The following is a 27,224-nucleotide window of genomic DNA, read 5'->3' as shown; positions in this document are numbered from 1 at the left end:
ATAACAGGCAGTTTGCGGAGAGCTTTAGGGTGGTAAAATTCTCCAGCAACTACAATAAATGATTACTTGGAATAGGTTTTCAATTTGTTTTCTTCTTATATCTGAACACAGAATATTTTCCCAAAGAACTCAAAGATGCTTCTAGAGGAACAAGGGATGGGCTTTAATGATTTATGACCTCCTAAATCCTAACAACTAATCATGGCCCCCACACAAAGCCCACTTACAGAACCATGGCTTCCAAGACCCCTTGCTCAGAAGACAAAGCACAGGATTTGGAGCCGGAGGACAAAGGTTCAAGTCTCAGATTTGCAACCTACTGTTTGGGCACAAGTAAACCATAACCTGAAACACATCTTCTTCTTTTATAAAATAACAACATCTCTCTTAAAATAATGACTAATTTACCATATACCAGGTACTATATCAAATCATTATCTGGTTTAGTTCTTCTAAGAACTTTATGAGGTAGATATTAATATTCTCATTTTATAGACAAGGAAATCAAAGTTTATAGTGGTCAAGTAACTTCATCAAAGTCCAATTAGAAAATGTCAGAATCAGTACACATGGTCTAAATCATAAATGTTCTATTAAAACACTACTAATGTTAGCCCCAGTACTATTTTTCAATTGATTTTTTAAGATTATTTATTTGAGTTACACAGAGAGGCAGAGGGAAAGAGAGAGAGAGAGAGAGAGAAACAGAGAGGTCTTCCATCTGCTGGTTCACTCCCCAAATGGTCTCAATGGCTAGAGCTGCGCCAATCCAAAGCCAGGAGCCAGGAGCTTCTTCCCAGTCTCTCATGTGGATACAGGGGCTCAAAGACTTGGGCCATCTTCCACTGCTTTCCCAGGCCAAAGCAGAGAGTTGAGTTGGAAGTTGAGCAGCCAGGACTCAAACCCACGCCCATATGGGATGCTGGCACTGCAGGTAGCGGCTTTACCTGCTACACCACAGTGCTGGCCCCCCACAGTACTATTCTTTAAAATACTGGTTCTTACATTAATTTTTAAATAATATCAAGTTTTTTTAAAACTTAAATTTCTTTCTATACTTCAAGTTCTGCTAATTTGTCTAGATATTTAAAATGCCGATGGGATCAATAAAGAACTGATCCAGCTATTGCACAAACTGTGCTTTGTTTTCTTCATGTTTGACATTTTTACTCTGTTAAGAACTGGAAAAACAGGGGCCAACACTGTGGCATAGCAGGTGAAGCCACCACTTGCAGTGCCAGCATCCCAGGTGGGCACCAGTTCGAGTCCCGGCTGTTCCACTTCCAATTCAGCTCTCTGCTGTGGCCTGGGAAAGCAGTAGAAGATGGCCCAAGTCCTTAAGCCTTTGCACCCACATGGGAGATCCAGAAGAAGCTCCTGGCTCCTAACTTCAGATCAGCCCAACTCTGGCCACAGCGGCCAATAGGGGAGTGAGCCAGCAGATGGAGGACCTCTCTCTCTCTGCCTCGCCTTCTCTCTCTGTGTAACAATGACTTTCAAATAAATAAATAAATCTTTAAAAAAAAAAAAAAGAATTGGAAGAACAGAAAGCCTTAGCAAGTCACCAAGCTATCCCAATCCTTCAGAGCAAGCCACAGATGATGGCAAAATAAACATATAGTTGAAAAATCCCAAATTGTAACTAAAAATCTCAAAACAGCACTAAAAATGTCAGAAGAACATTTGAATCTCACATGTTTCATACAATACAAACCTAAGCACATGTCAACACGGATCACCAAGCTACGAGAGCAGACAGTAACACAATTATAAACCTGGTAAAGATAGAATCATGACACAGTCTTTGGGTAGTGACTCATCTTTACTGCAGCAATGCTCCAAACGCTTACTTTCTCAAATCCCAACTCGTGGGCAGAATTAGAAGCTTGCTGGAAGGCTTCCATTTGTTCTTGCTCATCATGTATGTCCCACAGAACATCACCAAAGTCGTCTTTTTCTGGAATGGACTCTTCATTGCCCAAATCCTTACACTCCAGGTCTGTGTTCTCAAGGCCTAAGATGTCCTGAATGCAAGAGCAAACATGTGAATGAACAGAAAGACCTTGTAGCTGGGCTTGGCACACAGGCTCTGTGTGCGCCTACTGTTATACCTACAAGAACGAGTCAATAAGCACAAAAACAAACACTAATTTACAAGGAAAAAAATTAATGAAAACAAAGATATCTGTTTATTAAAAATAGTTAGAGGTATTTGACTCCCACAGGATTTGTTCCCTGAGAAATATTACGCAGTATCTTTAGTTAAATCTGGCTGACAATAGTTTTAAAGGTTTGTTAAGGCCTTAGAAACACACTACAGTGTAGGAATTTACTAAAACAGGGATTCTTGATATCAAGCATCTTTGCAGTCACATCTAGGCTTCACATTTGATCCTGAAAATATGTTGTTCTTCAAGCGTCAACAATGGTTCATATGTTCACTTTCACTTGCTGCCCTTCTTTCTACTAAATTATTTATCTTGGTCTTAAAATTCAAAGATTGTTAAGATCAAAATTGATAACAACCACCTCTACACTAGACAGAACTCGTAGCACTATGTTTTGGGCTCACTTTTTTTTCTCCAAGAATAAGCCTCCATGTATTTTATGCAAGTTCATCAGGAAAAGTAATCACCTCCTTCACTCCTCATCCACAGAGGGTCTCTGGTTCCTGGGGGGAAGTGTCAGGTGGTAGAGGCAACATAGGCCAACCCCAATACATCTTCCTACTGTGCTCATGTTACTTAAAGATGGAGGCGCCATTTTTCTTTTTAGCATTATCACATTTTTGCTGATACATACTTTTCAATGAGTTTTTATATTAAGACCAAATACATCATACTCTCAAGTAGAATATATACCCCACATATATTCTAAAGATAAAACATGAGGCCTCCGAGAGACTTCCAGCTCTACACCCTTCCCGGCCCAGGTCTTCATCCTGCTGGATGCGTTCCACCCTCTGTGCTACTAGGAATGACGTGGGTGGAAAATGTAAGCACTTTTCTAACATCTGAGAATCCAGAGCACACACAGAATCTGAGGAGCCTTTGATCGAGGAAAGCAAATATTCTCCCCAAACGCTTATTTTTTAACGAGTAGCTGTGTAACACATCTTAAACCTAGAAGCCACTGAAGGACCACAGTGTCCTTGAGACAGACGGGCAAGAAAGACACACTGTGGCACAGGACGGGCTCCCACCACAACAACCAGGCTTTCCAAGAAACAAGCCAGTGATTTTCTCCAGAAAACCCTCAACTTTATAGAAAACAATCTTAAACTGCTTTTGGGAGAATGGACATTTTGATGATATTGATTCTTCCAATCCATGAGCGTGGAAGATTTTTCCATTTTTTGGTATCCTCTTCTAGTTCTTTCTTTAAGATTTTGTAATTCTCATCGCAGAGATCTTTAACGTCCTTGGTTAAGTTTATTCCAAGGTATTTGATTGTTTTTGTAGCTATTGTGAATGGGATCTTAGAAGTTCTTTCTCAGCCGTGGCATTGCCTGTGCATACAAAGGCTGTTGATTTTTGTGCACTGATTTTATATCCTGCTACTTTGGAAGCACAGGAGACCTCGAATAGCTAAAGCAATCTTGTACAATAAAAACAAAGCCGGAGGCATCACAAGACCAGATTTCAGGACATACTACAGGGCAGTAGAGTTCTTTGGATCCCCTAAGTAAAGAATCATATCATCTGCAAAGATTTTCCTCAGAAACCTAAATATAACCCTACCATACAACCCAGCCATCCCACTCCTTGGAATTTACCCAAAGGAAATTAAACAAACAAATAAAAGAGCTGTCTGCACCTTAATGTTTACTGCAGCTCAATTCACAATAGCTAAGACATGGAATCAACCTAAATGCCCATCGACAGTAGACTGGATAAAGAAATTATGGGGGCCGGCGCCGCGGCTCACTAGGCTAATCCTCCGCCTTGCGGCGCCGGCACACCAGGTTCTAGTCCCAGTTGGGGCACCGGATTCTGTCCTGGTTGCCCCTCTTCCAGGCCAGCTCTCTGCTGTGGCCAGGGAGTGCAGTGGAGGATGGCCCAGGTGCTTGGGCCCTGCACCCCATGGGAGACCAGGAAAAGCACCTGGCTCCTGGCCCCTGCCATCGGATCAGCGCGGTGCGCTGGCCGCAGCGCGCCGGCCGCGGCGGCCATTGGAGGGTGAACCAATGGCAAAGGAAGACCTTTCTCTCTGTCTCTCTCTCTCACTGTCCACTCTGCCTGTCAAAAATTTAAAAATAAATAAATAAATAAATAAATAAAAGAAATTATGGGACATGCCTCTATAGAATACTATACAGCAATTAAAAAAAAAAAAAAAACAATGAAATCCGGTCATTTGCAACAAAATGGAGGAATCTGGAAAACATCATGCTGAGTGAAATAAGCCAGTCTCAGAGGGACAAATATATGTTCTCCCTGGCAACTAGCCAAACACCAAAAAGGAAACCTGTTGAAGTCAAATGGACACTATGAGAAACAATGACTGGATAGCCCTTGTCCTGATTGTCAAGGAACAACTTAATACTTTATCCTTTTTAGTATTTTTTTTTTGTTCTACTTAATACTATTGGTTGAACTCTTCAATTAACACACAATTATTCTTAGGTGTTTAAATTTAACTGAAAAGTGTTCTCTGTTAAATATAAGAGTGGGAATAAGAGAGGGAGGAGATGTACAGTTTGGGACATGCTCAATCGGACTTGCCCTGAACATCAGAGTTAGAAACGTGCCAGGGGATTCAAATTCAATCCCATCAAGGTGGCATGTACCAATGCCATCTCACTAGTCCAAGTGATCAGTTTCAGTTCATAATTGATCATAATGATAGGATTTAAAAGTCAAAGAGATCACATAAACAAGACTAGTGTCTGCTAATACTAACTGAGAGAATTAAAAAGGAGAGAAGGATCTAACATGGGAAGTGGGATACACAGCAGACTCATAGAATGGCAGATGTCCTAAACAGCACTCTGGCCTCAGAATCAGCCCTTAAGGCATGCAGATCTGGCTAAAAAGCCCATGAGAGTATTTTAGCCATGGAAAGCAAGACACTCTGGCAAAAAAAAAAAACACTAAATGAAAGATCTCTGTGAGTGACATCCCAGCAGAAAGAACAGGCAACAGGCCATCAAAGAAGGAGGTACCTTTCTCTGAAGGGAGGAGAGAACTTCCACTTTGACTATGACTTTGTCTAAATAAGATCGGAGTTGGTGAACTCAAAAGGCCTCCATAGCCTTAGCAACTCATGACAAGAGCCTAGGGTGATTACTCACACCATAAACAAGAGTGTCAATTATTAAATAAACAGGAGTCACTGTGCACTTACTCCCCATGTAAGATCTCTGTCTTTAATGTGTTGTACTATGTGAATCAACGGTATAACTAGTAATCAAAGAGTACTTTACACTTTGTATTTCTGTGTGGGTGCAAACTGTTGAAATCTTTACTTAATATATACTAAATTGATCTTCTGTATATAAAGATAATTGAAAATGAATCTTGATGTGAATGGAATGGGAGAGGGAGCAGGAGATGGGAGGGTTGTGTGTGGGAGGGAAGTTATGGGGGTGGGGGGAAGCCACTGTAATCCAAAAGCTGTACTTCAGAAATTTATATTTTTAAATAAAAGTTAAAAAAAAGAAAAGAAACAATCTTAAAAATACTTCAGATGAGATCATAACCAGGAATTCACACGTACCTGTTTAATAATCTTTTCCACACAAATATAAGTTTTATATACTCCATCTGCAGGATCCCCCACATGATCAATGATCTAGGAGTTAACAAAAAAGAAGTTTAGCAATGACAAAAACAGCAGCAGCAGCAGCAGGAGATACTGGTGAACACTTCGAGTATGTGTCAGGACTTACTGGTCTAAGTGCTTTAATTAGCTCATAGATCCACACAACCACCTCACGAGGGACAAACTGTTATCACCCCCATTTCATAGAAGAAAGCGAGACACATAATCTGTCCAAGGTCACATGAAGATTTAGATGCAACAAAACCAAAAGTTTATGGTTTTTGCTGTTTGTATCCAAATTTTGTCTCATATATTTCCATACCACTCAACAGACATACCTTAAAAAGGATGAAAATCGATTTTTAAAATTAATTTACCTATTTATTTGAGAGGTAGATAGAAACAGAACTTCATATGCTGGTTAATTCCCAAATACCTGCAACAGCTGGTGCTGGGCCAGGTCAAAGTTGGGAATCAGGAACCCAATCCAGGTCTCCCAAGTGGGTGGCAGGAACCTAACTATTTGAGCCATCACCTGCTGCCTCCTAGGGTGCACTTTAGAACAAAGCTAGAATTGCAAGCAGAGCCAGGACTCAAACCTAGGCACTCCGATATGGAGGCATCCTAAGTGGCAGCTTACCTGCTAAGCCAAAGGCCTGCTCCCATTTCCCAAAATAATTCTTATGTTAGTAAACAAAGAAAGCAAAATGTCATTTGGCTATATAAAACAACAGTCCTGAGTTTGCTAAAAGAATGCCCTTGAGGCAGGCATTGTGGTGCAGCAAAGTACGCCACCGCTTGGGATGCCCATGTCATACATCAGAGTGCCTGGAACTGAGTCCTGCCCCTGCTTCCAATTCAGCTCCCCGCTAATGCACCTGGGAGGCAGCAGATGATGGCCCACGTAGTTGGGTCCCTGCCACCCATGTGGGAGACCTGAATGGAGTTCAACCTGGTCTAGCCCTGGGTGTTGCAGGCACTTGGGAAGTACACCAGCAGATGAAGACAACTCTCTCTCTCTCTCCTCTCATCACTCTGCTTTTCAAATAAATAAAACTTAAGAATCCTCTATCTGTAAAGAATATGTATATTATTAATAAGTAGTTAATATTTGATAAAATTAGAAAAAGCAAATGATTTCAAAAAGCATGTCAAATAACCAGAATGAAAATTTATCTTATACTTTAAATCATAGTAGGCAGCTTACTTTACTCCTATTTTTATAAAATAAATTCATTTTTCTGGTGTATTATTTCTTTTAAAGATTCACTTATTTATTTGAAAGGCAGAGTTAGAGAGGAAGAGAGTCTTCCACCTTCAGGTTCACTCCCCAGATAGCCTCAATGGCTGGGGCTGGGGCTGGGCCAGGCCAAAGCTAGGAGCTGGGGCTTCTTTTGGGTCTCCCACATTGGCAGCAGGGGCCCAAGCACTTGGGCCATCCTCGGATACTTTTCCAGGCACATTAACAGGGAGCTGGATAAGAAGCAGAGTAGCTCTTGAATCGGTGCCCATAAGGGATGCCAGTGTAGCAGGTGGAAGCTTAACTTGCTATGCCACAATGCTGGCCCCTAGAGTGATAATTTTTTAAAGTACTATTTATAGAATAAAGAAAAGAAAGATGAATTTATCTTCTCTTGTGGAATCTAATGTACCAGGATGATATTAATAAAAAAAAAAGAAATGGCATTGAAAATCATAAAAATGAATTTTATTTCATACTCTTTAATACGTCATGCTGATTTCAACCTACCTTTTCAATACTAAAAGATATAAAGGAAAATGTTTGTATTCATATTTGATTTTTGTTCCTGGTTAGGCACAGAGAAATAACTTTGTCAAGAATCTAGACAGGGTTGGGGCTGGCACTGTGGCACAGTGGGTTAAAGCCCTGGCCTGAAGTGTTAGCATCCTATATGGATGCCAGTTCTAATCCCGGCTGCTCCACTTCCAATCCAGCTCTCTGCTATGGCCTAGGAAGCAGTAGAAGATGGTCCAAGTCCTTGGGCCCCTACACCTGCTTGGGAGACATGGAAGAAGCTCTTGGCTCCTGGCTTCAGAATGGTGCAGCTTCTGCAACCATCTAGGGAGTGAACCAGCAGATGGAAGACTTCTCTTTCTGTCTCTACCTCTCTCTGTAACTCTGTCTTTCAAATAAATAAAATAAATCTTTAAAAAAAAAAAAAGAATCTAGAAAGGGGATGGCACTGTGGTGTAGCAGATTATGCCACAGCCTACAATGCTAGCTTCCCATATGAGTACCTGTTCAAGTCATGGGTGTTTCACTTCTGATCTAGCTTCCTCCTAATGTGCCTGGGAAAAGCAGTGGAAGATGGCCCAAGCATTTGGGCCTCTGCACCATATAGAAGACCTGGAAAAAACTCCTGCCTTCAGCCTGGCCCAGTTCTGGCTATTGTAGCCATTTGGGAAATGAACCATAGATCGAAGACCTTTCTGCTTTCTGTCTCTCCCTCTAACTCTGTCTCTTTTTTTTTTTTTTTTTTTAAGATTTATTTATTTCCTTGAAAGTCAGAGTTACATAGAGAGAGGAGAGGCAGAGAGCACGAGAGAGAGGTCCTCCATCCAATGGTTCACCCTCCAATTGGCCACAACGGCTGGAGCTGTGCCAATCCGAAGCCAGGAGCCAGGAGCTTCTTCTGGGTTTCCCACATGGGTGCAGAGGCCCAAGGACTTGGGCCATCTTCTACTGCTTTCCCAGGCCATAACAGAGAGCTGGATTGGAAGTGGAGCAGCCAGGTCTTGAACTGGTTTCCATATGGGATGCCAGCACTTCAGGCCAGGGCATCAACCCTCTGCGCCACAGCGCCAGCCCCATCTCATCTGTCTTTCAATTAAATAAATAAATCTTCAAAAAAAAAAAAAAAAACCCTAGACAGGGGCAGGCATTGTGGCATAGTGGGTTAAGCTGCTGCCTGTGATGTTAGCATCCTACATGGGAGAGGCAAATGAAGCTCCTGACTTCGTCCTGGTTCAGCCCTAGTAGCAGTGGCTTTTCAGGGAGTGAAATCAGCAGATAGAAGATCTCTCCTATCTCTCTTTCTCTGTAATTCTTTCAAATAAATAAAACTTAACAAAAAAAACACACCCTAGACAAAGGCCTGTTTTCAATTGTATCCTTCATATTAACTCTAAAAGTTTACCAAGTTATTTGAGAATATAGTAACAGAAAGTATGCAATCTCTATTTGCATCTAAGAATGACCCAATTTCTCTTATACCATCATCAGCTTTTGGCTTTTTCCAATTCTCTTAGGAAAGTCACTATAAGAAAATCGTACACTAACTCTTGGTCAGGTGATAAGGGCTTAGAAGAAAAGCCCTAAGAATCTAATTTGTTCATTCACAGATCACATTCCTGCTGTCTCACAGCCCACAACCAACCTGTTAGGAAATCCTGGTGGCTCTATTTCAATTTATCCTGGACTCCATCATTTCCTGACACCTCCCCTAGCATCCGACTCACCCAAGTCACCACATCTCTCACCTGGATGCTGGCAGCAGTTCTCAGACTCTGCCCAGCACCTTCCAAGCTACTGCCCATTCTCACACAGTGGCCTGAGAACCTTCCTGCTGCGGGATCACATCGGGTCCTATCACTCCTCTGCTTCAAGACCTCCAGTGGCTCCCCACCTCAGGATGGACCTAGGGTGCCTCTCCTGTACCCCACTCCTTCTGCTGCAGCTGTGATGGCTTCCCTCCCCTCCCAAACACACCAGGCTCCAGCCCACTCCTCACAGCCTTTGTTCTAGCTCTTCCCTCTGCCAGGCATGCTCTAAAAAACATCCTATGAGCTTTACCTTGGCTTTGCTGGTCTTTAGGTTGGAAACTTGATCAAGCAATTGTTGCACAGAGTCAGAACTGACTTCCCCCTCTTCCAAATGATGATAAATTAATCGTGGTTTTCCTTCAGGGTTTTTCAGAAAAGCTTCTTCACAGTCTTCCAATAAAAGGCTAGATTGGAAATTAGCATTTCTTGTGTTACTCTGCAGCAAACAACCAACCCAAGCGCCAACAATGGGTCTCACTACAGTGTGACAAGTGGTCAGAAAAGGCTCCCTCGCAGAACTAGTGAAACTTTCCAAAACTTGGTATTTTTATACCTGTTTTAGCTTGATCTTAAAATACATGGTGTTCATCAGCTGACAGAGTCAGTATATGAAATTATGCATTACACTGTAAAGTACATATACCTTATAAACATAGCTCAAAATAATGGATCAGACTCATGAGACTACATAAATAAAAAACAAAATTTTATTTACAGATCTAAAATTCAAACACAGGTATTATTAGCCCCAAGGTTTCAAGATTTTTCTTGTCTCTCATCTTTCAGCTTTTTCTCATCTAATCAATGACCCAAAGCCTTATACCCAATACTTCTTTTAAGAAGTATCTGGGGGTTAGATGGCAAGTAAAAACCTTGACTGAGGCTAAAGTTTAAAAAAAATTAAATTTGCTACAGGAAATCATTATCTCTTTACAAAAGTTCTAGAACAATCTTAGACTAATCCATTGGGGTTTTCTACATCAGAAAGAACATTGCAACCAATCCTTTTCTAGGAAGTATTAAATTGAAATTGTCAGAGAGGCAAATTGGGGAATGATTGTGTATGTGCTGGGTATAATGGGGAGCTTACACAATTCAGAATTCACAAATCAAAGTACTACCCCAAATAAAAATCAGAAGAAGTAATGCTTTTAATTTTTTACATATTTCTGCACTAATTCAATCTCTCCAAACCACAGTTTTCCATTTTTAAATTATTCTGAGCATGCTGTATAGACTTCTAGAATTCTAATGGTTCATTTGTTAATTGCTTGGGGAGAAGTATGTGGCCTACATGAACACAAAGAATGGGCCTTCTGTCCAGCCACATGCTCAGATTTCAGAATCATTCCTAACAAAACTGACTCCCAGGACTCGAATGAAATATGCTCTCTAGGACTTGATTCAAATAATGTTGTGGAAGAGAAGTAGATAGGAGAGATGAAACAAACTGCTGAAGTCGCTAGTAAGGAAAGCCAGCTCACATGCTAATCTGCACTTCAGGATGCAGTCAGCTGTGACCAGAGGAGACAGAGCACAGGGGAGGAGTGATCACTACACCTGGAGGCTGATGAGCAATGAAGAAAGTTCACTCACAGAACAAGCAAGAGCTTCCGCGTAAGCAAATTCTTTAAGGTATTTTGTAAGAGAGTTAGTTAAAAAGAACTGAAGGAAGCCAGGAAAAGGTCCTACGATGTCCTAAAAGACACAATTACCCTTTGGGCACTGAACTCCTTTCCCTTGAGAAAGACTGGTGTCACTCTGAAGAAAACCATCCGTCAGCCCTCTGTGCAACCAGGACCTGCACCTGCTCTCCAGAGGCAGGGCAGCCTTCCTTCTACTCAGGGTCAAGCATGCTCAGTGAGCCTGCCTTGCCCAACTAGGGCATTGACAATGAAGGAGGCCCAGTCATGAGCAAAGAACAGCCCATTTTGAAACCTTCACTCGGCCAACCTCTGCTGGACTCTGTATTTCGGCCCTCATCCTTTATTGTAAGAGGTTTCTCCTATGATTCTGCCGTGAAGGGAAACAGGTTAAATTAAATCCACTGAAGACAACTACTTGGACAAGCAGTGTCAGAGGCCTGAGGGCCTTCCCTGTGCAATGAATGACAACCAAGAAGCACAGTGCCCGTGTTCCTCACTAAGCACCACCTCTTCCTGCCTACTCTCCGCTCCTATAGCTAAGTCATTTCACATTCTAAAGACGGTGGGGATTTTTGGGTTTGATTTTTTTTTTTTTTTGTATGTAGGTCTACTTGGCAGGAGAAGCCTCAAGTACACAGATAGTAGCTATAGACTTAGATTTAGTGGAATCCTATTTTTTTTTTTTATTTGAAAGGCAGAGAGATAGAGGGATCCTCCATCCATCCATTGGTTCAGTCCCCAAATGCCTACAACAGTCAGGATTAGGCCAGGCTGAAACCAGGAGCCCAGAACTCAGTTTGGATGTTCCATATGGGTGGTGGAGACTCAAGCACTTGAATCATCACCTGCTGCCTCCCAAGGTGCACATTAGCAGGAAGTCAAATCAGAAACAGAGCCAGGTCTCAAACCCAGACACTCCAATATGGGGTGCAGACACTCCAAGCTGTGTTTTAATGGTTACATCAAACAGCCAGACCAAAACCATGAATTTTTAAAGACAGAACTTCTTCTGGGATGACTGCATGGTATGAGAAACCTGTGAACAGTACAATCTGCACACAAGGATTGATTACTGATCAGAAAAGTATTTTCTAGGGCCAGCATTGTGGTACGGTGGGTGAAGCTGCTGCCTGTGATGCCAACATACCATATGGGTGCCAGTTTATGTCCCAGCTGCTCCACTTCCGATCCAGCTCCCTGCTAATGTGCCTAGGAAAGCAGCAGAAGATGGCCCAAGTGCTTGGGCCAGTCACCTACTGGAGACCCTGATGAAGCTCCTAGCTTCAACCTGGCCCAGCCTGGTTGCTGTGGCCACCTTGGGGAATGATCCAGCGAATAGATCTCTGTCTCCCCTTCTCACTGTAACTCTGCTTTTCAAATAAAATAAATAAATCTTATTTAAAAAAGTATTTCTGGGTAGAACCCCCACATTGTCCCAGGGAGATCTGGGGATCATTTAGAAGGATGGGAAACCAGCAGGGTGTAATTCAAGAGAGGAGAAACCTGAGATAGACAAAGGTTCCCTTTTTTGTAGTGTGAAGTCCATTCCTAGAGCCATGCTTGACAACCATGAAAGGAACAAATAATGAAATAAAATAAGCAAATGGAGTAAGAGAAAAAACAAGGCAAAATAAAGTCAAGGCAAAAGGCAAAAGCTAAGGTTAAATGTAAGACATTAAAATTTTTATTTTAAAATAGTTACAATTTTTTAAAATATGAAAGTTCTGTTAAAGGAGATATAATGAAATTAGTTAAGCAAAAGTAATAAAATATGAAAGGAACATGAAGGGAGAGAAAACATTAAGAGTTTAAATTTAGAAACAGATGATAAGAGTGAGAAAACATCTGGACAGTATTTAAACAAATTTAAGGAAGTGAAAAAATATGGCTTTAAGAATTAAAGCTATAAATTAAAGAAAAATAATGTAAAAACAAATGACATATTACAAGGTAACATCAAACACCATCCAAATGTTCAGGAATAAAACAAGATATAACCTAATAAACATAGAAACAGGGTGAGAAAAAGAAGAGGGTGGATAATAATGAAACCCAGCAATCCAGTTGAAGGACTCCTTAAGCATTCTGGGTGAGGCCCATTGACCAGGAAGTTCCCTGCCCTCCAGGCCACTGGGGCTCAGTCTCAAGGATCAATGGTAGGTTACACTGCAGGAAAACTCTGGTCAAACTTGAGCCCCAACACACTTCTGTATAAATTAATGTCAGAGCTGATCCACAATCAAAAAAAAAATGCTTTGAAAAGATTAATTTCAATCAGATGACAAATCTAAAAGGAAAGCTAACCTCTGATAAAAACTACTTTGTCTTTTATCTAGATATCTAACTGGTTAAAAAATATTTGTAGACAAAATTCATTAGCACAAATGTATTCACATTATAAGAAAACAGTTCACTTTACTGGGCTTTTTGAACTAGTAAGCTACTCAGAGCATTTAAATTATGATTCAACAACTATAGAAGTATTCAAGAACACATGTACCATTTAATGTTCACTTCTCTTAATCTGTGTCCAAAGAAAGAAAACAGTGAAGGTTAATGTTCATTATTAAAACCATATATCAGCAACTTTTTCGATAAAAGGTCATATAGTAAGTATTTCAGGCTTTGCTAGACATACGGGGTCTGTTATAACTATTCCACTTGGCTATTATAGAAGGAAGGCAGCCATAGAAAATACATAAATGAATGCATGTGTCTATATTCCAATAGACACTTGGCTAGATTTCGCCCTTAGGCTACAGTCTGCCAATCCATCCATGTTTAAAATAATCTTTACACTGATAATGTTAATTGTATGACCTATGAAACAAATCTTACAGCAAAAAAACAGAATTCAGATTGTTTTTGGTTATATTACAATTTAAACATCTTTGCAGTTCACTTTGCAATCTATTTTGTTTAAAGCCTAATGCCTATAACAAGCTACAGATTTTTTTCAGCTTACCTTGGTAACGTTACGTGAATGAATAAAATAACTAATGAACTCTTCTCAATTTCCCATTTTCTTACAGTGAGGAATTGATTTTCAACATCTACTGGGAAATAAACAGCATGGAAAAAATATCCCATTGTCTCACACATTCTTTTAAGTTTAGGTGAATAGACCTAAAAGCAAATTAGAATATATAAAAGTATAACATATTTAAGTAAAGATCTCATGAGCTAAAAACAAAGCATGCATCAAAACAGGTTATGCTGGATACTTTCCAATAAAAAATTAAAAGATAATGATGTAATCACTTTTTAATGAACATCTTAAAAAAGACAAATTCCTCTCCAAAGCAAAAATAATAGCTTAACTTTGGCTATTTTCTAGCCTAGAAAATTATTTACTTCATAGTAAACCTAAAATAGGATATCCTGTAGATCTGCATATAAAAAGCTTCATGACATATTAGAACACTGAAGCAAACACAAGGTACAAACATGTTGGTTTATAATAAATAGTTACTAAGTAGTGATTACTACACTTAGGCAAGAAATCTGTGATGTTCTCAAAATGATCTCATCTCAGAAATAACTTACATTCAATTACTGAACTGAATTGGAAGCTTTGGGATTTAAAATCTTAGATTTAAAGATTTAAAATCTTTTTACCAAACTAAGTAATATCACAAAGGATTGCTAAATGAATGTATTACAAATCAGCAGTCTGGAGAATATTAATATAGCAGATATTGCACGTCACATGTAGATTTATTTAAAATTCACTGGGAAAAGTAATAAGCCAACTTTTTTTTAAAGGGTCACATGGCAAGAAAGTTTACAAAAATAACAATGCTTAACCACTTGGCTGCCTTAGCAAGGGTCTTTGTAGTATGATGGTTCATGCAACAACCTGATCTGCCCTTAAAGTGTCAAAGCAGTGCAGCTATAGATAATATGTAAGTGAATACGCTGACAGTGTCTTAACGCAACCTTACTAACACATTAAAATCTGGATTTTATGTAACTTTCACATGTCACAAAGTAGTATTCTTGACATTTTTCCCCAGCCATTTAAAATGTGAAAATTAATCTTAGCTCTGAACCATACAAAGACAGCACACCAGAGTTGGCCAGCAGGCTAGAATTCACTCCCCTGCCTTACTACAACTCCAGTCACCACCAAAAATCAAAGCCCATGACAAAGATTTTATTTTGTTTTTACCTGCAACAGTACTGGAAGGTAGTAACAATATTATCTAAAGTATGACCAATGAGGGTTTTAAACATTGTGAAGAATATTCAAGAAAATACTAAAAAAAAAAAAAAAAAAAAAAAAAACCTCTAACATATTAATTTGATGTTCAAAACTACAATGAGTAAGAAACTTTTTAAGATTTATTTTACTTATTTTGAAAATCAGAAACAGACAGAGAGAAACAGAGAAAGAAATAGATATATCTTTCATCTGCTGGTTCACACTTCAAATGGCTGCAATGGCCAGGCTGCGCCAGGCCAAAGCCAGCAGCTTGAAGCTTCATTTGAGTCTCCCACGTGGGTGGTAGGGGCCCCAACATTTGGGCCATCTTCTGATGCTTTTCCAGGCATATTAGCAGGGAGCTGGATTAGAAGTAGAGCAGCTGGGAATCAAACCAACATCCATATGAAATGCCAGTGTTGCAGGTGGTGGCTTTACCTGCTATGCCACAAAACCAGCCCCAGAAACTTCTTTTTCTGTTAGCTCCTATCCTAACAGTTAATCGCAGAAAGTTAAAAAAAAATAAAAAATAAAAAAATAAAAATAAAAACATTGAACAGATTTTCTCTTAAGAAAAGCCCAAGATGCTTCTTGCTCTTTAATATGTATGGTCAAATAGGAAATAAATTATTTACATAGATATCACAGTATCATAAATAGAATACATTGACTTCTGTTTTACACTGGTAAGTACAAATTTCTAAATATCCTCACCTTAAGGAAAAGATCCATCTCCACTTGGGTCTCCTCTGTACAAATGAGGTAACATCTGACAGTGTTACTCCATAGAGAGTGTGAAAACAAGGGAGTAACCTGCAACAAACTAGCTACAGCCATATCCCAGTCATCTGAAATAAAATTAAAGTTCAGGAAAAAGCTGTTAGAAGTACATCTAATGACTCCAAAAGTCTAAAAAAAACACAACAGGTTTATACGATAAACTCAATCTCACATGTCAATACCGACTTAGTTTCTAGAATAACATTAGAAGGCAACCAGTTCCCCAAATTCTTTTTTTTTAAGATTTATTTTACTTGAAAGTCACAGTTACAGAGAGAGAGAAAGAGATGCAGAGAGAGAGAGAGGAAGAGGTCTTCCATCTGCTGGTTCACTCCCCAAGTGGCCACAACGGCTGGAGCTGAGCTGACCTGAAGCCAGGAGCCAAGAGCTTCTTCCAGGTCTCCCACATGGGTGCAGGGGCCCAAAGACTTGGGCCATCTTCTACTGCTTTCCCAGGCCATAACAGAGAGCTAGATTGGAAGTGGAGCAGCCAGGACTAGAACCAGAGCCTATATGGGATGCCGGCACTGCAGGCGGCAGCTTTACCCACTACACCACAGCACCGCCCCAGTTCCCCAAATTCTACCCAGAACAGGAAATGACAACAGTCACTAGTGATCCTCCCTGGATACCAGTGGCTCCTGTCAACTACTGCACATGAACCGTTCAGTCTGCTACCTGAGGGGCACCTACACAACCAAGCTGACCTGTGGTGTCACCTTCTTACTATTCTTGAAATACACTGAGTTGAAAAGAAACCTCAACAGCGGCATAAAATGAAAAATAACTTTATGCTATTTAGTGAGAATAAATTTTTTAAAAATTAATCCAAAAGGCAGAGTGCAAGGGAGAGAGAGAAGGAGAGACAGAGAAAGAGATCTATCTGCAGGGCACTCCCTTAATGGCTGCAACGGCTGGGACTAGGCCAGTCCAAAGCCAGGAGCTCCATCTGGGTTTTTCACATGGGTGGCAAGGGGCCCAAGTACATGGGCCATCTTCCACTACTTTCCCAGGCACATCAGCAGGAAGCTGGATTGGAAGCAGAGCAGTCAGGACTTGAACCAACACTCTAATGTGTGGTGCCAGAGTCATAGGTGGCAACTGCACCATGACACCAGCCCCAAAAATGAAAATTTTAAGAAATTTTTGCTTCAATCAAAAAGCAAATTTTAAAAATTATTTTCATTTTGTTAGTAAGGAAATAATTTTATAGTTTGAAGGAAAAGGAGTAAAGCTATTTACAACTTCTTGTGTCTATAGTGATACTGAAATTCTGAGATCTTAGCGTTATTTTAGACACCAGGTTATATAAATATAATCAAAATATTCTATTACCTGGGGCTGGCACTGTGGTATAACAGGTTAAGCCACCACCTGTGAGACTGGCAGTCCATATTCGAGTTCCAGCAGTTCCACATCTGATCTAGCTCCCTAGGTCCCTGCTAATGGGCCTAGGAAAGCAGAAGATGGTCCAAGTGCTTAGATCCCTGCACCCATATGGGAGATCCAGAAGCTGCGCTGGTCTCTTGGCTTTGGCCTGGCTCAGCCCTGGCCATTGTGGTCATTTGGAGAGTGAACCAGTGTATGGCAAATCTCTCACTCCCAGTCTCTCAATAACTTTGCCTTTCAAATAAATAAGATAAATTAAAAAAAAAAAAAAAAGATACATTACCTAACTAGGCTTTCTGTATGAGGGCACTTCAAAAAAATCATGGAAAAAAACATAATTTTTAAAAGTTTATTTATTATTTGGGGCTGGCAGAGTAGTGTAGTGGGTGAAGCCGGCACTGGGCGCTGGTTTGAGTCCCAGCTGCTCCACTTCCGATCCAGCTCTCTGCTATGGCCTGGGAAAGCAGTGGAAGATGGCCCAAGTCCTTGGGCCCCTGCACCCTTGTGGGAGACCCGGAAGAAGCTCCTGGCTTCAGATCAGCACAGCTCTAGCCATTGCAGCAATCTGGGGAGTGAGCCAGAGGATAGAAGACCTCTCTTTCTTTCTATCTACCTCTCTATAACTCTGCTTTTCAAATAAATAAATATTTTTAAAAAGTTTATTTTGGTGCAAAAATATTTTGAAATCTATGCAGAATTTTTCATAACATGCATTTTCCATGCACTTTTTGAAGACCCTTTGTATGCATGGATTTCAGATTCTTTGCACCAATATAATCTTATCTTTTAATTCCATTTTCCATGAAGTTTTTAAAAAGATTTATGTATTTATTAGAAACGCAGAATGACAGAGAGGAAAGGAGGGAGAAGGAGGACGAAGGAGGGAGGGAGGAAGGGAAGGAGAGAAGGGGAGAGAGAAAGAAAGAAAGAGACAGAGACAGAGAGAGAGAGCGCTCTTCCATCCATTTATTTATTCCCCAAATAGCTGCAATAGCCAGTAAGCCATGCTGAACCTAGAGGCCAAGACCTCTATCCAGGTCTCCCACGTGGGTCACAGGGACCCAAGTACTTGGATCATCCTTTCAGGTACACTGACAGGGAGCTGCATTGGAGACTCTAAATATGGGATGCTGGCATCACAAGTGGTGCCTTACCCCACTGCGACACACACTGGCCAGTTTCCCAGGAACTTTTGGAAGTATTTGTATATTTTGCTCCATGACCTACTCTAACCTTCAATACTATGAAACAAGCAGAGGGAAAAACTAAAACCCAGTTTCTCAGTTAATCTATTTAAGATTCTTCCTGTTCAACTAAAACACCTGAGGATTCAGACCAGAAGCAGTTGCTAGCGCCTGGATGCCTTGAATTATATAATTTCACCATAGCATCAGTGCATGATGGTTTGTCAATGGAAGATGCCCAGAACACAAATACCGTTCTCTCTGATGGTGGTTCTCCTAGCCCAAGATAACACAACAGTCACTCCTGCTGGTGCATAACTGGTAAACAGTGTGCCTTACCTCTGTTGACATTTGCAAAGGGTCCTTCCACATCTATAGAACTATGGGCAAACTCAGGGCCTCGGAAAGACTGCTGAAGCTGGATCATACTTCCTAGGGAGGGCTCACTCCCCAAGGCTCCGCCAGTCCAGTACTCACACTGGGTCCCAGCAGCTATTAAAACAAGAGGTTTTTACTTTGTGAAAACTGAGTTATTGAATGTTCAAAAACTCATCACACATACTGAACAGGATTTCTAATTTTAAAAATACTACAACATCATAAAGACAGTAAAGACTCAAACGATGATTTTGAAAGCACTTTGCCACTGACTTTTGGCAAAGTTCTAAAGCACTATTTAGCATAATTCTGATTATCATTCCAAGTTCAAAAAAGGAAATAAATAGAGAAAGATGAAAAGAAATAAGAATAAAGGAATTATAACGACAGCAGTTAAAAACATCCCCAGAAGAAATTCTAAAAACCACTTCTAACTATACAGCTTAGTTATCAATTAAAATCTAAAGGAAAGAACTTCAGAGATACATTCTACTAACACACTAATAATTAATATTTGTGACTTGTTAGGATGCAAGCTCTCTGAGCAGAGAGTACATGGTTCTAAGGCTCCCAAGGCAGGAAAATTAACATCTAAATCAACAGCTGCAGATGACATGTGGATGATTCTATAAGAAATCATATTTGCCAAGTGTCTACAAGGCCTCCTGATCATACACTGCTATGCGGGCTAAATCTCTGGCAAACTTGAGCTTACTGTTTAAATCTGAAATGGGCAGCCTACCCTCAACTTTCCTCCTTCATGTTTGAAACAAATAATAAGAAAGATGCAGAAAAGAATACTGAACAGTTTTTGCTACCTCGACAAGTACAATAGTTTTAAAACACTACATATTTGGAAATGTCAATATTGAAATGATCACCAAGACTAATAATACAGGGGCATAAAGGCATATTTTCTCAGTCACTCTTGGCCAGTAAAAACTACTTCATTTCTTCCTCAGAAGTTATGATTAAAAGCCAAGTTGCTGGTCAGATTCTAATGAATTAAAATGAAATTAAAATCATTTTACTCCACAATGCTTCAGTCTGTAAGAATTACAGTCCCTTGTAAGTGGGAAAGTAACTATATTTTTCTACATTTAAAACAAAATCTTTATCTTTTCCCAGAATTAGTCATATTTTGCTAGTGTTTTCTTGGAACATGATGAATCCTTTCATTCTGACCTCAGACTTTTATTTCTGGAAAGACACCTTATATATGTTTCATTATAAATTATCAAGAATTTATTTATTTGCAAGGTAGACATTCTGTGTTGGGGAAGGAGAGGGCCTAAGAACACGGCCATCCACTGGTTCACTCCTCAAATGCTAGCAACGGCCCCTTGCTGGGGAGGAACAAGCCAGGAGCCTAGAACTTAACCCAGGCTTCTCACATGGGTAGAAGGACCCTAGTCACTTGAGTCACCACTGCTGTCTCCCAGGGTCTATACTAGCAAGAGTTAAAATCAGTAGTGGAGCCAGGTGTGGAACCTATGTACTCCAACATGGGACATGAGCATCCTATCTTAACTGCTAGGCCAGACACCTGCCCCCAAACAAAAAATTCCTTGAATATTTCACCAAACTACATTGGAAACAACTCTGTGCAGCTGTAGGGCAGGTGTCTAGGGCAGTGGTCAAGACACTGTGTAGGATGTGCACATTCCCTAACAGACTGCTTGGGTTTGAGGTCCAGTTCCCAGCTTCCTGCTGATGCACAGCCTGGGAGGCAGAAGGTGACAGCTCAGTAGTTATGTTCCTGCCACCAACATGGGAGACCCAGACTGAGTTCCCAGGTCCAGGCTATAGCCTGACCTGGCCCTGGATGTTGTGGGTATCTGAATAGTAAACCAGTAGTAGATGGGAAATTTCCCTCTGTCTGCCTTTCAAACATATAAAAATTAATAAAAAGTTAAACAATAATGGCAAAGAACACATCATTGAGTGGAAAAATAATGCTGCAGAGACTACTACCTGTAATATCCATTCTTCCCTTGGTACCAGAACTCCACATTTTAGCCAGACACGTATCTGCCCAGTAACTGATTCCATTTTCCCGTCTTCCTAGGTATAGTTCCGGCCAACAAGATTTGAGCAGAAGTGATCTGTATACCTTTCAGGATGTGCCTTCAAAGAAAGGAATTTGCTTCCCCCCTCTCTTCTTCCCTTTAGCTATCTGAGACCAGAGAGGGAAGAGCTGTGGAGTAGACATGGCAGGGCAACAAGACAGAATAAGCCCCAGCCCCTGACTTCCTGGGTGCCCCAACAGCTGACTGAAAAAGAGAGAACAATTCTATCTGTATCAATACACAAAGCAATAGCCTAGCCAATACAGATACGGCAGGATTCTAAGCTGGCTCTACAATTTTACTCCAGTTATGCTGAAAGCACACAAAACCGTAAACAGCAAATAGGTTTACCAGTAACATCTGTACAGTTGTCATCCGAATCAGACTCCCCAGGATCAAACACCTGGATCCCCTGAGCCTGCAACCTCTGAAGTTTGCTCTCCAGCTCTCGCTTGGCTCTTAGTAAGTCTTGAATTTCGTTTTCTTTGGTTTCCCTAAAAATCTTTAAAAAGATTTTACATTTTGAAAACATTTTTGTGATAAAAAGAAGTCATGCCTTCAACTTCTAAAGGAACTATCATTCATAAAACCAATGTGCATTTGGTCCACAATACACTCTTTCTTAGGAGGGAGAATCCCAATGCCTTTATCTTACTGCCTTGTAGCTGGAACCCACTGAAATAAATGCCAGCAGGGTGCACGTCTGCAGTGCGGGGCTGGCGAGCACAGTGACGTTCAGTCTCCCCTAAATACCTGACGTCCTCCCCAAACGTTTCCACATTCTTTCCAAAATCCCCACTCATATGTTCACCTTTATATTTTTTGTCTGAACTATCTCGAGGGTACCACGTCCAACTCAAAAATGTAAAAAGCACTTATTCCGGTTCTTATCACTTTCATAAGCCATACATGACTTGTTCCTAATTGTTCCCCACAACGTTATAGAAGCTTTTATAATATACTATTTTTTATTCCATGTCACTTTGGGGGTAAAGATGTAGGAGCGTACCTTGAATTGCCTTTTAACTTTATCTCTGTCATGTTCAAATGTAGCTGCTCTCTCCATTGCTTGGTATTTTGCTTCCAAAGCACTTTCTTTTTCCCGAAGTATCTTCTGGTAAGTTTTCTGAAGTGCCTGGAATAATTTACTTTTTTACTGTTTAACAAAAATAGCCTTTCTCCCAAATTCGACATTCTGACATGCTACATATCTTGAAATTTTAACAACCTATTATTGTACCAATTTTCAAGAATTATATGTTGCCATTTCATTCAAACACATGATGGGAAAATGCAAACACACTTGAACTATAGCAAATGAGGTCACATCAATGTTAAGCTTTCAATGGAAATCAATTTTTCATTGAAATTCTGCATCATCTCCATCAGCTCTTGAACTTCCCTCTACTTCCATTGTCCCATCTTTAGGAGACTCTTTTAAAAGTACAACTTGAAAGGCTTCACTTGAAGGATACTTAATTCTGAGAGACCCTGCACTCCTTGGCACCACATCTTATTTGTGTTGCTACCCCAAGTCCCATGCAGTGTCTGATACACTGCAGGCCGCCCAGAAAAGTCTGGCGGGAGAGTTTCTCCATGCATAGAAATGTGAGAAAGGAAGCAAGTAGGCTTCCCCAGGAATCAGGCGGGCAGCAGGAGTACTCCGGGAACGCCGCACTCTGCCCGCTGACCTCCACCTTCTTTCCTACCTGCCATCTAAGTTGTTTCCCGTGTGCCCTGCACACGGTCCGCAGTGTGGATACACGAAATGCGCAAGTCCATTTTCTACAGGCAAATACATTAACACTGCCCAGCAGGAAAACACTAAGACACCAAAACCAACAAGCACCCTTTAGGTATCGGCTGATGAGGGAGTTAAAAAATCAACCTGACCACAGGAACACCTAAATGAGGAGGCAGATTTCTTTCTTTTAAAAAACCAGGAATTCACTCAGATCCTACCGTGATGATCTCAGGGGCCTGGGCTGCCTAGAAGCCTCTTCCATAGACAGAAAAAGAACAAATGACACAACCGACGGCTCCAAGTCTCAGAATCTGGCTTACGCAAAAGCAACCTCGGCTTTATATACTATCTTAAGGAATTACAAATGGACCCGCATTGGGGTTTAGAGTAAATAAGGGAACTAAGGAATCTGACTAGGAAGGTTTCCCACTGCAGCACCTCAGAGGGTGAAAAGCAGGAGGCGTCCAGAAAAACTCACGCCAACATTGTTAACATCCCAGGAGCTTTGCACAGGGACGCGGGGCCCTGAGCCCCACCGGGAGGCGCCCCCAGGTGGAATGGGGCGAGGGCGAGGTCGCGGAGCTGCCTGAAGACGTGTCACCTGTCTTGGGGTGAGGGACCGCAGCTGAGTCCACCCAGGCCACGTCTTGGAGCGTAAGAAGCAACCGGAAACAAACGGAAGGAAGGGCGGCCGAGGAGCCCGTGTAGACAGGAGACAGCAGCCCCACAGCCAGCCAGGGGGGCAGTTCCGTCCCCGGGCGCCCCACCGCCCAGTCTGCGGACAGCCGGCAGCCCCGAGCCCGCCGCCGCCCGGGGCGTTACCTGCAGCTCGGCCCGCAGCCGCTTGTTCTCCGTGTCCAGCTTGGCCTCGCGGCGGCCCATGGACAACAGCTCCTGGGTCTTGCTGACCCGGAAGATCTCGTACTCCTTCCTGAGCCGCTCGCACTCGGCCGCCGCGTACTCCAGTTCGGGCAGCGACGAGCCGGTGGACCTGAAGCTGGCCCCCAACAGCCCGCCGCCGCCCGCGCCGCGCGCCTGCGCCCCGGGCCCGGCCCCAGCGCCCCGGCGGAGCGAGCCGCGCAGCAGGCGGGCCTTGGGCTTCACCTCCACCGGGATCTCGCACGCCTCACCGCCGCCCGCGCCGTACGTGTCCTCAATCACCTCCCCGCCCGCGGGCCGCACAAGAGACGACGCGGTCCCCATGGCATGCCGCCGCGACGCGCGCCGGGGACAGGAGGGGCGGGCCGAAATGGAGGGCGAGGCGAAAGGGGCGGGACTAGTGGAGCTGAGCGGGGCAGCCACTGGAGCGAGGGAAGAAGGCGGGGCCAGAGGGGCGGGGCGAGCCCGTGGGCGGGTCAGGGGGGTGGGACAGCGAGGGGGCGGGAAGTTCCTCCGCCTGCGCCTGAGGTGAGGGAAGCGTTCGCCCCGTCACGGCCCCTGAAGGACATCCCGCCTGTCAAATCCTTTCTGCTAATTTCTCATTGTTTGTACCCTCGATGTGATCGGAGGTTTGAGGGTCACCCATCGGTTTCCAACCAGATCCTTTGGAAAACTTTGCGTCGTTGTGTCTCCTTCGCAGTGTCCCTCAGCTAAAGACCCGAGGCAATTCCTGCGTAAATGAAATTAGCAAGGCCTGAGTCCTCCAACAGACACCCTGAGGGCCTCTGGCACTAAGGCCTCCCGGGTTCCACGGTCTAGGAAGGAGGAGTGCCCCGACGCGGTATCTTCCCCGTCCCGGAACACCCGCCAGCCCACCTTCCTCCGCCCTGGCAGCCTGCTTTTCTGCTCACACCAGAAGGGCTTCTCCTTCCTCTCAGCACTGTCCAGCAACCGTCAAAGCTCAAACTTTTTTCTTTTCTTCTTTTTTTTTTTTTTTTTTTTTTTTTTTTTGACAAGTGGAGTTATAGACAGTGAGAGAGAGAGACAGAGAGAAAGGACTTTCTTCCATTGGTTCACTCCCAAAATGGCCGCAACAGCCAGCACTGCGCAGATCCAAAGCCAGGAGCCAGGTGTTTCCTCCTGGTCTCCCATGCGGGTGCATGGGCCCAAGCACTTGGGCCATCCTCCACTGCCTTCCCAAGCCACAACAGATTGCTGGACTGGAAGAGGGGCAAACGGGACTAGAACTCCGCACCCATATGGGATGCTGACACTGCAGGCGGAGGATTAACAAGTGAGCCATGGCGCCGGCCCCAAAGCTCAAACTTTGAACCTCGCTTCTCTCAAAGGCGTGCTGCGATGTCTAAGAAGCCAACTCTGGATGACCTCACAGCAACAGTTCCGACTCATCAGCCACTGCCCACGAGGCACAAAGCCCTGTGTTCTGTGTTTTCCTGACCTCTCCTCCCCTACTTGGGCCCGCATTCTGTCAATCTAGGGTTATAGCAGTAGCTCTCATTATGGCTGTTGGACCATTTTTTGCCTAGATTTATCACCAGCAAACCTTATTTAGCATCTCTGAAAATGGCTGGTGGTCCAAAGAGCTATCAAATATGGCCTCAGCTCCCCAAAAGCCCAAGGACTAATTGTCACTGCCTTCCTCAGTGATCTGATTTACACAGACATGTGCAGGTGTTCCAAAACAATCTGTTTGGCTGAAATCCTGGAGACAGCCCTCTGTGAAGGGATCTCAGCTATTTCTCATCATAGGCTCTTGGTATACACAGAGCATGCATACTGGCCTTAGATCACTGTTGGTCAATGTTAAAATGAGTCCAGCAGTGAGCAAATAGGATGCTATTGGATACTCAGTATGATAATGTGGTTGTTTTCCAACATATTTCTTAATGATGAAACATTACACAAGTTTGTCTAATTTTCAACTTCATAATCTGTTTTTCTTTACGCTGAGTTTAGCACACACAGCTCGTGCTGCATTTTGAAACGATAACCCTGAACACAGAGTGAGGAATAAAATCACTTGCAGGAGGCTAGTGGTTGATTAAAGATAGCCACCAATTTTCTGTGTGTGTGTGTGTGTGTGTGTGTGTGTGTGTGTGTTATTTTTCCCAAAGAAACATTTAATGAGTACTAATTTCATAAGTACAATTTTATGAATATAGTGATTCTTCCCACCATATCTGCCCTCCCACCCCAGCTCCTCCCTCTCTCATTCCCTGTCCCATTCTCCATTAAGATTCATTTTCAATTAACTTTATACATAGAAGACCAACTCTAAGTAAAGATTTCAACAATTTGCACACACACACACACACACAAACTGAGAACAAGTCTTAGTTAATTATCTTAATAAAACTCACTAATAGAAGTCCTGCATGGGAAGTTAGTGCACATTAACTTTTGTTGTTGATTTAACAATTAACACTCTTACACATATCAGGGATCACCTGAGGCTCTTGACATGTGCTGCCTAGGCTACTGAAGCCCTTTGAATCCACAATCTGTCAGTATTTAGACAAGGCCATAAACAAAGTGGAAGTTCTCTCCCCCCTTCAGAGAAAAGTGCATCCTTCTTTGATGGGCCCTTCTTTCCCCTGGAGTCTCACTCACAGAGATCCTTCATGTAGGACTTTTTTTGCCACAGAGTCTTAGTTTTCTATGCCTGAAATGCTCTCATGGGCTTTTCAACCAGATCAGAATGCCTTAAGGGCTGATTGTGAGGTCAGGGTGCAATTTAAAGTGATTGTCATTGTATGAGTCTGCTGTGTAGACCGCTTTCTGTGTTGGAACATTCTTTTTTAATTCTATCTATTATTACAAGTTGATCTCATTTATATGATCCCTTTGTTACCAGAGAAATGCAGGGTTCTTGTCTTTGCACAAGAAAGAATTCAGGCGTAAGACAGAGTGGTGGAAAGTAAAAAGTAGCAAAGTTTATTAGGGTAGAGACATCCGCAAGAACGGATAGGCACCTCTCCAGACAGGACCTGAGAGAGAATGCCGTCGCTCGGACAGGGGAAGAAGCAAGGTTACATGGTTGAGTGGAGAGATTACACCTGGCCAGGCAGGCGGACCACTCAGCATAGAGGCAGAGGGTTGAACATGCAGCCTGGTTGAGGGGGAGGGAGTGGGGGGGGATGAGGGTGGGAGGGGTTAAGGAGATGGGTCTTTGTCTTCACACATCTCCCCCTGAAACAAAGGATTTTATGGCTGTAAATATTAAGAAGCTCCTATCTGAGTTTTTCCTTGAAGGTAGCAGACAGGAGGAAGCCTAGCTGGGGCCATCCTGGGTTCAAAGGAAGGGTGATCAGGACCCCCTAGAGAATGGGGATCCGGAGCAGGGTGTTTGAAATGCAGATACTGGGCTGCATCTGGGAGACTGTGGAAGATTTGTCAGGTAGAAGGGGCGGGGACTCCAACCTGGCAGGTAGAAGGGGGCAGGGCAGAATGCGAACACTGGGGTGCCCCTGAAATGGATGACTTTGAGATGTAGATGCATATGCTGGATATAGATGGCTTCTCTTTAGGCCTTTATGTCACACACACATAAGCTCATATCTAACTTCCTACCTAACACCTTTAACACTTAATCCTATCTGTATG

General features: G+C 42.4%; 1 protein-coding gene across 7 annotated transcripts in view; it reads right to left on the bottom strand.

Moving 5' to 3' along the window:
* NPHP3 (nephrocystin 3) overlaps nucleotides 1-23,986 on the bottom strand; it is a 45,493-nt gene extending 21,507 nt beyond the window's left edge. For 4 of the 7 annotated variants that reach the window (XR_016232817.1, XR_016232814.1, XR_016232815.1 and 1 more), the window contains exons 1-9: nucleotides 23,544-23,986; nucleotides 21,987-22,112; nucleotides 21,329-21,479; nucleotides 18,870-19,022; nucleotides 15,892-16,025; nucleotides 13,939-14,099; nucleotides 9,578-9,731; nucleotides 5,719-5,793; nucleotides 1,851-2,024 (exon numbers count right to left, since the gene is read on the bottom strand). Coding sequence is in view for 3 of the 7 variants with exons in the window: in XM_070072811.2 (XP_069928912.1) it covers nucleotides 1,851-2,024; nucleotides 5,719-5,793; nucleotides 9,578-9,731; nucleotides 13,939-14,099; nucleotides 15,892-16,025; nucleotides 18,870-19,022; nucleotides 21,329-21,479; nucleotides 21,987-22,112; nucleotides 23,544-23,924 (1,509 nt within the window). In the remaining 4 variants the exon portion in view is untranslated. The remainder of the gene's footprint in view (nucleotides 1-1,850; nucleotides 2,025-5,718; nucleotides 5,794-9,577; nucleotides 9,732-13,938; nucleotides 14,100-15,891; nucleotides 16,026-18,869; nucleotides 19,023-21,328; nucleotides 21,480-21,986; nucleotides 22,113-23,543) is intronic. The other 3 variants (XM_008266202.5, XM_089331178.1, XM_070072811.2) reach the window with 2 other exon arrangements.
* Nucleotides 23,987-27,224: the final 3,238 nt, after the last annotated feature.

The sequence above is a fragment of the Oryctolagus cuniculus genome, chromosome 4 (assembly GCF_051225735.1).
Source record: "Oryctolagus cuniculus isolate XC-2025 breed Fujian yellow rabbit chromosome 4, ASM5122573v1, whole genome shotgun sequence".
NCBI classification, from domain to species: Eukaryota; Metazoa; Chordata; class Mammalia; order Lagomorpha; family Leporidae; genus Oryctolagus; species Oryctolagus cuniculus.
This window is presented reverse-complemented; position numbering and strand designations above follow the sequence as displayed.